The sequence below is a fragment of the Poecilia latipinna genome, unplaced genomic scaffold, assembly GCF_001443285.1.
Source record: "Poecilia latipinna isolate Pla-1442-1.1 unplaced genomic scaffold, P_latipinna-1.0 Scaffold164, whole genome shotgun sequence".
Taxonomy (NCBI): Eukaryota; Metazoa; Chordata; class Actinopteri; order Cyprinodontiformes; family Poeciliidae; genus Poecilia; species Poecilia latipinna.
In genome coordinates this window covers 147,593-158,395 of record NW_015112780.1, presented here as the reverse complement: position 1 = coordinate 158,395, position 10,803 = coordinate 147,593, and the positions used below count along the sequence as shown (strand labels likewise).

Genomic DNA, 10,803 nt, shown 5'->3' with positions numbered 1-10,803 from the left:
GAAGGGATTTTAGGTTTAAAAAAGATAATTGGCTAAATTAATAAAATATAAAAAAAAAAAAAAAAAAAAAAAAAAAGATCCAGTGTTAATGAGCCTATCAGCATCACTTGAAAGTGTTTGCTCACTCTGTATTGTAAAAGGTTTTCCAAATCGGTTTGATAATTGAGAAATTTCTTGTCCACGTCGCTCTTTAGGTCACTACAGATGTAGTTCTGGATTTGACCAGGCCATTTTAAAATAAACTTTCTTCAGATTAAGCAATTTTATTGTCACTTTGATGCAAAAAAAAATAAAATAAATAAAGACTTGACACTGGGATAGAGATTCATCTTCTAGCAGGGCATCAACACAGATAATACAGCCATAAAATGGTTTTTATGCGTAAAAAAACAGTAAAGCCATGTATAATTTTTTATTAAAATTCTCCTTCCAATGCCTAATATTGTGCCACTAAGTGATTCTGAATACAGTATGACAAAAAAAAAAAAGTTAATGTGAACACTTTTCCAAGGCGTTGTGCTTAATATTTGAAAATGTCCTACCTGGACAGGGCGTGATGTTACACTCCTGAAACTCCTGCGCCGGGCCCAGGCACGTCTGTCCTCCGTACCGCGGCTCTGGGCTGCTGCAGGTCCTCTTTCTGCTCCGAATGCCTCGACTGCAGTCTCTGCTGCACTGAGACCAGGAACTCCAGGAGGACCAGCCGCCATTCACCGTGTGGCCAGAGATCCTCCCCAGACGAAGAACTTCACCTGCGAGGTACAGAGATTTGCACAAGACTAATAACGAGACGCTTAAATTCCAGGACGAAGTGCGTCTCACCATAATGAATCATTTGAAAGATATGCAACTGGATTTTTAACACTTCACTCCATTCTAGGCAGCGTTGTGAGTATTTGACCAGGTGGAAAGTCAATCTGTGGGGAATGAGTAAGAGGTGCTACTTTTTGATGCTTTTTAAATGTATCATTTAAAAAAACGTGTTATTCAGAGGCACTGACGTGTTCAATGATACAGATATTTACTTTTGAGAGATGGGCTGAGGATTTTGAAAAAAGAAGCTGGATTTTGTAGGTAAGCCACGGTGTTGAGGATGATTCGAGGAATATACCAAATTGACTTAAAAAAAAAACTGTAACCACATTTAAGAGACTATAAATGAAGCTGTTTGACCTGCTTATTTTTTTTTACATGTCAGATTTGTATTTGTTCATCTTCCACAACATTCCTTTCTAAGATATTCCCAGAGGGCTCATACACTAACCCCTGCCAGTACGTCACCTCTACTCTGATCAGTCTAATTAAACCCAACTGAGCATGCCCTCACTTTTCCGCCCCCCGTTCCAACTGTTCGCTGCTCCGCAGGGCCGCAGACGTTTTTCTTAATATACTTCGTGTCAAAAATGTGATCCGTCATGCATTCCTTTTCATTCCAGAGATCCTACACGGACGACATCGGTCGACTAATCAGAGGTCTCTCGTCTGGAACCAGTCAGGCTGTGAGTTTTTAGACGAAATCCAAAGAAAAACGTCCTTTCAGTTAAACTGTAATCACTGCGTGCATTAATCAGCTCTGTGTTCAGAGGCAGACATCAGGATGATCAGAGAGGGATGGCTTTTTGCGTTGACCGAAATGAGGGAATCCATCTGTTTGACTCGATGAGAATCCCCTCCAGGCAGAGAGAATCACTGTCCGTGCACTTCTCTGATGAATCCCTCTCTCCTCACAAAACTTCGCTGGTGTGTTTTAAGCTGGATATTCACCCTTTTGCACATGCGCTGCTTCCTTTTTGGTAAGAGTGGGAATATAATTCACCCGCTGTTCAAAAGGACAGAAAAAACGCCCAAAAAAACATCCCGATTCTTGTTAATCTTTGCTTTATTACATGCAGTCACCGTCTCACTTAGCTTCCTTAGTGCCTCTTTTTTATCCCCGCTACTCCCCTTCTTCCTTCACCGTCGTTAACCGTGCTCCGTATTTTTCCGTTTCAACTCCTTTCCCCCCGTCCTCCAGCTTGGCCTTGCCGTTTCGTCAACGTGCTCTTTTCACTGACAGTTATCACTGCGCTCCTGCTTTGTATTCTCAGGGACGATGCGTTTACCCGGCGCAAATCCACGACCTCTTCATAACTGTGGCTGACCTTGCCGGTGCACAGGCAGGCTAACCTGGCATCACGCTGCCTTGAGCGCTGACAAGCACACCGAGGACTCCGGGGGCCCCTGCTTTTTATCGATTCTGAGGAGGCAGTGGAATGGACAGTCCCAACTTCCACTTTGACCTGTGCTCTTTATCAAGCCCTCTGGGAGCCGAAAGACTAGACCACCTCTCTGAAGGCAATGGAGAGATTCATGAACAGTCTTCTCAAAAGTGGACACGATCTTTACACAAAGATTTATTGAAATAGATATAAACAGACGATTCTTCATATTCTGCTCTACTGTCTGGCTGATGATGTAACATTTTGTCAGCTGCTTCTTCTGGGTAGGGGCCATTACGAGTCTCTGGACAACCCAAATCTTTGTGACAATATTGTTCATGTGTCAGCAGCAGTACCAGTCAGAGGGTGGCATAAAATCGTAATGTGGTGACATTATGAGCAGCAGAAGAAAAACAACAATGGAGCTTGTTTTGCAGAAACACATTAAGGTCAGATTGGCTCTTTTACCAGTCTTGACGTTGCATCCCTCAGGTACAACAAAAACTGTTTCTATTCAGGCTGCCTTCCCAAGATAAATAAATGTTTAAAAAAAAACAAACCTGAGTTGATGAACAAACTGCTGTTCTTATGCTGGAAGCTCATTGTATGTTATCAGACTTGAGATACAACGTCTACCAAAACTAATGGTACTAGGAAATATCTGGAGTTTTCTTATTGGAGAAGCTAAGAGAAAAAATAATAGAAAAACAAAATAAATTGTCTGCCCGATGATCTACGCATTGACATCATTCAGGGAAAGCTTACATTCAGCCGTGAATGTAAGCTGAATGTAGCAACTTAACTGGATTACTCAAAAGATTTTTTTTAAGAGGATACAGTTTTTAATTATTGATATTGTCCTCATAATTATCACAATTATGTTGTCAATTGCTGCAGCAAATTGAACTCTCCGTGTTTTTCCCTGTTTTTTTTGCACTTTCGCTTATGCCGCAGCATGAGCTCTCTTCTATTTTTTTCTACTTTCAAAATAAATTAGCAGTGTAATAATAAGAACTTCATTAAAATTCAGCCGTGCATTTCTTTTTTTGCTGCTTTCTTTTCCTCTTCTGAGTAAATAGCATAAAATGTACTTTGGATTGACAGGTGTATGCATATACACTAAGAAACTTGCCTTGCCTAGAACATGACTGTTCAGGGGCGAGACGAAATATTTTTCATACCTTTTCCCCTCTAAATAATTTCCTTTCAACAAAGCAAAAATGCATTTTTTTTTAAAGCAACACTTTCCTTTGATCACTCTAAATGCAGTGACATTGTTTTGTTTTTGTGGAGGGAAATGTTCTGCTTTGAAAGTATCAAAGTACATGATACTTTGCATGGACATAACTGCATACAGTGAAAGTCAGTCGTGAAATCTGTTTCACATTGATCAGAGCTCACGCTTCACAATTTTCTTAACCGTGTAATAATTCACAAACATTCCTGTAATTCCTGATTTAACGCCAAAAAGCTTTAATTGCAGTCAGCAAGTCACAATCTTCTTATCACATATTACATGCTCTATTTGACTCATCTTTGTCCATCACTGACCACACCGGTATGCTTGTCTCGCTTCATGCTCCGCTCAGACGTCAGCAGCTCCACTTTAAGGTTGCTCTTTGAAGTACTTTAGATATTAAATAGCCCCCTTTAATCCCAAAACAAACACCAGGAGCCTTTTCTTTAAAAAAAAAAAAAAAAAAAGGTCGAAACTAGATCGATTGATCCACCAAGAACGGTGCAGAACTGAAAGGATTTAATCCTCACTCTCCTGATGAGCTAGCTTCAGGAAGAGTAGAAAATATGGACAGAGTACAACATCAAAACACCTCACCTGCTTAACATCACATCCAGCTCACAGGCAGAATAAAAACTAAAGTCCAAAAAAAAAAACAAAAAAAAAACACCTTAGTGCAGAGAGGTGGATTAAATGAGGCAACATCAATACCCAAAACTGTGCAATCTTGTGTACTGTATGGACGAAATGACATCTGTGCTTCTAAAACAAGTGGAAGTGAGAGACAGAAAAGTAGCAAAATCACCACTTTCAGCAGAGAGGAGAGATCCGCTGTCAAGTTTCATCAACAAAAAAATAATAAAAGATCACACAGAGAGAGAGAGAGGAAAAAAAACAAAAAAAAACTGTCTTCCAAGCTGTCTTACATTGTACACTGCATGCTGGCTTGCCATTACTTGTCCTCCCCCTTTTACTTTACCTTTGAGATCATCAATGTCCCCCTGCGGACCAACCAATTTCTTCCAACATGCATGTGTGAAAGTGCCAATGTTACATCTTGTGAAAATTAGGGGGTTCGGGTTTGTTTGCAGTCGCACAACGTGACAGTATTTTCTGTGCTGTCCAAAAGAAGCTCTCCCAGGAGATTTTACCCAAATAAGGTTTGTCAGAGTGCAAAAATAAAACACAACCGTGAAAAAAATTCATGAGGGCCCCCACAGACATGCACGGAAACACAAATAGTCTGGTCATCGACCACTTTATGGGAACATCTGTTTATTTAATGCAGTCCAAAGCTTCACTGGCTGTATTGGATTGTATTACGAGGAAAGGAGTCCCATATACTACAACTGCTCATTACAACCTCAGCAATAAACTATAGGCAGAATTACTTAACGCAGCATCAACAAACACTGAATATACTGCTGCTTTGTTAATCATGGACCTCGTGGCTGTTTCTGGATTTTTTTTTTTTAATCAGAGAAAAATCCAGAATATGGGGACATGTGTAATGTGGGTACATGAGATTATGTCCCTATATTACATATTTCATAAAATATGGAGACATTATGCAGGTTAAATTAGTGTTCCTAGCAATTGCTTGAGTCATAGTGTTTGTTGTGGAAAATTAAAGTTATGGAGTATACGCCTTCAAAAAAGTTAGAGCTGCCTTTGGAATAATTCAATTTACACGAGGAAAGTCCAACAGACCTAATTTTCTAACGTTATAGGTCCTTAAATTTCTGTGAGTCAGCATTGCTTACTTCAAATCAAATGCTACGGTTATGCGGTCAATATTAGACTTAATATTTCAGTGCAAGAAGCAATCGGCAATCCCAGAATCTGAATCTCCAAGACAAAGAAAAAGAGGGTTCTCACACAAAAAGTAGACGATACAAATCCGACAAAAAAACCTAAGCAAAATAATGCATTTAATTATTAAACAATCGCCACACACTTTCTTGTTTAAAACCATTAAACAATTTTAATGAGTTTTAGCTCATTAAAATTTTAACAAGCTAAAACTCAAAGGCACATTTTAAGGATTTTAGGAGAAGTGTGAATGATTAGACACTTCCAATAAATTGGTTTAAGTCTGTGCAGCACTGCTGCTTTTCATAAACTCTAAAACCGTTTTTCACGTAACATTTTCTTCCAAGTTTATTTTCTATTCAGGAAAGCTAAATTGGTTCACTTCCATAGACTGCATGTTCTCATGACAACAAGGCAGGGCTGTCTTAAATGCATTAACAAAAACTAAAGCCTTGAATAGAGATAATGGGTGTAACCCTTGGTAGCCTTTCTAATCAGACACTTTGCATGCTTTCATAGAAGTTTGATTGAAAAAACATTAATGCATTAAGCTGAAGGCCTGGTTTATTTATTTATTTTTAACACTGGAGTCGTAGCTGCATATTAAAACCTCTGAAATAAAACATGAGACTTATGAGTATGATTTTCAAGAAATGCACTCAGGTGCGACACTGTCCCCGTAATGAAGGATACGTCAAAAATCACTTCTAGTTTTAGGCCAAATCGAAGTGAAATTAATCCTATTGATCAAATATTCTCTTTGAAAAATACCCTGGGACTAATCAATTTTCTAATTTGCGTCCAATTTGGTGGAATGAAAAACGAACCTGGCTGCAAACCAACATTTAAAAAAAAAAAAACAACAACAAAAAAACCCATTTAGCCATTTTCTGCAACGCCGTCTGAGTGCCCGCACAGTCTAAGTTCCTGCGGCAAGGTGACACGTGGAGTTTGCTCTGCTGCAACTTTCCAGCTTCAATAGAAGACATGAATAAAGTGCAGCTCATGAGATTTTAATGGGAAACGCGCTCCGTCATCTCCGTCATCTGACAGGTTACACAACGCAAAGTCAAAACAATCAGGAGAAACCGTAAAGTTTACGTGTGCCGGAAACCTGCACCATACAACGGCGGTGTAACAATCCACGGACTAATATGCATGATCAAACTATATGTTATCGCGTAGAAACGAGTGAGGACAATGTGTCGTTTATGAAGACAACGTGGTCTGTTTTCTGGAATTGCACTGGCGACGAAAATGCATGCACAGCTCCAACACTGCCTACGATCATCACAAACCGAGCAGAGTCTGCTTACAGGGTGGAGGTGTGAGGTCTGACATTGAGGTGTAAGGAGAGAAAAAAAAAAAAAAAACATCTGCTCAACGTCAGCAAAACCAAGGAGCAGGCTTGAGGCTCGGGGTGGGGTGAGGGAAGCTTGGCAACCCTCCATCTATATAACAGGAAAAGCAAAAGTGAGGGTCAGCTGCTTCAGATTTTTTGGGATTAACATCCGCTGAAGCGTTGGGCTTGACACAGACTGTTAAACAAGAAGGTTTGGGACAAGGTGGAGGCTCTGCATGGAGTCCAGTACACTCATCAAAAAGATTTTCCCATTTCGCATCGAGGAGCTTGCTGACTGGCATCATTCGGTCTGCTCTGAAAATCTGCAGAGGATTGTTTGCACCGCACCGCACTAAGCTAGGAATGGGGCTGCCACCGATCACATACCTCTGCAGCTTTAATATGCCTGGAACAGATGTTCTCTGGATCCAAGTATTTGAGACGCCCCACTCATTTCCCTACTATTTAGTAAAAAAACAAAACAAAGAAAAGCTGAATGAGTTCTAAAATTAGCAAGAGCTCAGGGAGTTCTGAGACATTTACCCATTTGTCTCAATTCCGATATCCTCATAAGTTATTAAGCATATTCGAAGCAAATCTGACAATGTGCTTTCATTCAGCTGCTTTTCACCTTCCAGATGACAATCTAAGGGGAGGAGGAGTCTCGTGGCATTTTAGGTTTGGACTGGGAACTCAGGAAAATCGCACTGCAAAGTCCAAATAAAGTGCATGCGTCTGCAACAAGTTCACGATCAGAACTACGTTGACATACCTGTGCTGCATCAAGTCAAATACGGAAAACAAAACATAGTAAGACATGGTAAAAAATTTTTGGCTATTTTGGTTTCAGGCAAAAACCACAGTCAGCATGCATCAAGCAGGCTGGTAGTACAATCTTAATTTTCTCAAACACCTACTTTCTAAAAAATACATTAAAAGAAAAGAGATTCCTTTTGATCCTCTATTTAAAGGCATTCTTATAAACTTTGTATCTTACAGATAAAGCGATTCACATACTTTAGGGTGGTACCTTCTGGCCATTTTTTTTTTTTTTTTTTTTTAAAAAATTTGACTTCAATATGAAACGATGTTCTTACCGTTTCATTGTAAGAACAAAAAAGAAAAAGAAAAATTAACTTTTCTTTGACCTTTTAAATATTTTATTTAATATGAAAAAGAAGTATATGTACATCTTTCCATTGGTCCATTATACCCAGACGTCAAACAGAACAAATGGGTCTTTGGTTCTCATCAAACAAGTCAGGATTTCTTTGCTGTTTCAGTGAACTGAGGGGAGGGGTGGGGGGGACTCAGCCTCTGTTTCTCTACCCAATGCAACAACAGATGACACTGATGGCAGTAATAGATTCACTTTTGGGTCCATGTTATTGTGTTTGCAAGAGGAGGTAAAAATAACTGGACTTTGTTCTTCAAAGTAGACTTGCTTCTACTGAACAAACATCCAACCCACCGTTGCTTTGTGAGAAACAAATCTTCACTGTTTGCTGTGGGGCGGTGATCAGAAAGTGAACCAAAGTCAGATGAGAAAAGTAGAAAGCATCTCCCAATCAGATTGTGTACCAAAAATACTTCCTGATCTTCGTTGTTAAGCTGAATGCATCACAACTTGCTTTGCTCGAAACACATTTTTTGACAAGCAGCATTGGTTTTACTGTAGGCTTTATTTAGTTCAATACAGTCTTGGGTGGTCTCTCTCACTATCACGTTGGTGTTCCTGTTCCATCTGAAAGCATTCTGATGGATCACCACAATTGTAAATCATTGGTTAGAGCGGATATTGGATATTTCCGGGGTCATGGACTTAAACTCTGATTACCTACCTGCCTTTTATGCCTGTATCATTCATGATCTAGATCTTTAGTGATCTAGATACTAAAACCCATACACCAGCAGCTTCAGGTGCTTGTCAAAAAGTACTTCTCTATTGTTTTCTACTAAACAACCTCGTTCAACAGTGTCTGGTCTGCCTGGCAACTCTTTCCTAACCTGTTTTACTTTGAAAGAACCAGAAATCTGTACTGTTTGGGTTCAGGGCGCCAATTGACACTTGTTAATAGACGATGCTCACTGTGCATTTCTCTTTAGACAACAAGAAGAGTGGCTCCTTGATATTAATAAGTCTCCATAGCAACTTTTTGATGCATATCAACTGGATGTTCTAATGTCATAGGAGAAAACCATTCCTATCCTACGTTATTAAACGTGGTCATCTGCAAAGCGAGGAGGTGAAAGATCCTTCTCTTCATGAGAGAAGAAGCAGAGTGAGCTCAGTTAGAATAGTGTCTAATGACTGCAAAGTATTAACATCTGGCCCATGTTTCCATAGACAAGACATATAGTTTTAAGAAATAAAACATATTTATTAACATGGATTCTCCCCCATCGCCATGGAATAACTTTGCTTTTAAACTTTGTTTGAATGAGATTATGGTACTTCAATAAAGATGTGGATATTTTAAGGCTTTTTAAAAAGAGTGACAAAAGGGATGGTTGGATGCCATGTCATTACAGGGTTGAGCATAACGCAATCTCCCCACAGATCTACCCTTATTGGTGTTATTACACCGTCTGTTTGAAACAAATAGACACCAAAACACCTTGTCATGGATGCTATTTGTGGTAGTTTAACTACAGAGAGAGGTACCTCAGATACCGCCTGCTGTATAATTTCAATAAGGCACACAGGTCTTGGCTTAGAAACAGAGCGACGCCACAGGAAAAGGAGGATGGAGTGCAGCTGAATGACAGACAAACAATAAGGGTAGCGGAACAGCAGTCATCCGTCAGAGTCGGCTCTAAGCACCGTCGCATGTCTAATGCCTGCTCATGACATCCGTGCAGGAGAAACTAATCTCACAGTCATAAGAGGACCGTGGCCTTGGTACCAGATCAGCTGAAGTAAAACACATCAGGCTGCTGACACACCACTGTTTCTTCCTGAGGAAAAAAAAAAAAGAAGACATCATTCATCGACACTCACCAGGAAAATTACAAACTCACAGCCTTCGACAGAAATGCCTTTCATCTTTCCTCTGCTTTCTTTTGCCCCCCTCGTGTGTCTGCCTCTGTTTTTGTCACATGCAAATGATGAGCTGCTGAGATGAATACACATAATTCTCAGGGTTTGCTATTACTGGTTCATCATAAAACTAGGCTGAATGAATACTTTGAATATTTATTCAGCAAATTCAGCAGGAGCATGTTTCGAAGACGAGACGTGTGAAATAAATAAAGAATTTATCCTTCGCGCAGCAGTCACCGAGAGTATTAATAACACTTGATATGTAGTTTTAATAGAGACTAAATAACGATGTACAAATAGATGATTTCATCAAATAGGAGAAAGGGTGAATTTAATCTGAATGCTTATTTACAGGGAGATGATTATTAATTTATCCATTGTTGTTGTGAAGCTGTGTAGGCAGACTAGTTTTGAAATTGAAACTAGTGTATGACATTTCAAGAATGTCACAAACTCAAAAATAAGAGAAAAACAAATATGGTGACTAATCCAACAACATTATGTCCGTTTCAGTATAATCTCCTGTCGGTAAATATAAAATCGTATAGTGTCACGGCAAAATGCACACAGCCCCTTCATGAGATATACAAGTAAAACAGATTGAGTGCTTTCCAAAAACTTTTTAAACATTGTTTGAAAACAATCTAGATAATAAAATAATTTTATTTCTTTGGTACTTAGTAAAGCCACCTTTCCAAATTCGTAGCATCCCGATCTCTACAAGGCAAAAGCATCCCACAGCCCGACGCTGCGTTTAGCATGTCTTGTAGTGGAGATGGTGTGTTGAGTGAGATGTGCAGCGTTAATTCTTGTAGGGTTTTGCATAAGACAGAATATCTTATTTTGATCTCATTTGACCACTGTGCAAAGCATCCACTTGAGCTCATTTCAGTTCTTATTTCAAACATTGTCTTCAAGCCACATTTCCATAATAACCGGATTTGATCCACTAATTACCACTTACAAATAGCTGTCTGGTTGAACGATTTGTGTGAGCAAAGGGGGTGGGGGGTGGATTCCTGTTCTACTCAGCCCCGGCTCCAGACGAACAACGAGGGGAATCAACTTTTTGGGGGACAAAATGAATCATAGCTGAACGTAGACAACAACATCGGTAGCCTACAGGCTACTTGTTAACAAGCTTAAGGTGCTGTATTGATATTAGCTAGTC

General features: G+C 39.6%; 1 protein-coding gene across 4 annotated transcripts in view; it reads right to left on the bottom strand.

Moving 5' to 3' along the window:
* sema5a (sema domain, seven thrombospondin repeats (type 1 and type 1-like), transmembrane domain (TM) and short cytoplasmic domain, (semaphorin) 5A) overlaps window positions 1-10,803 on the bottom strand; it is a 173,679-nt gene that overhangs the window by 15,652 nt on the left and 147,224 nt on the right. For all 4 annotated transcript variants that reach the window (XR_001424644.1, XR_001424643.1, XM_015029807.1 and 1 more), the window contains exon 17: window positions 543-752. Coding sequence is in view for 2 of the 4 variants with exons in the window: in XM_015029807.1 (XP_014885293.1) it covers window positions 543-752 (210 nt within the window). In the remaining 2 variants the exon portion in view is untranslated. The remainder of the gene's footprint in view (window positions 1-542; window positions 753-10,803) is intronic.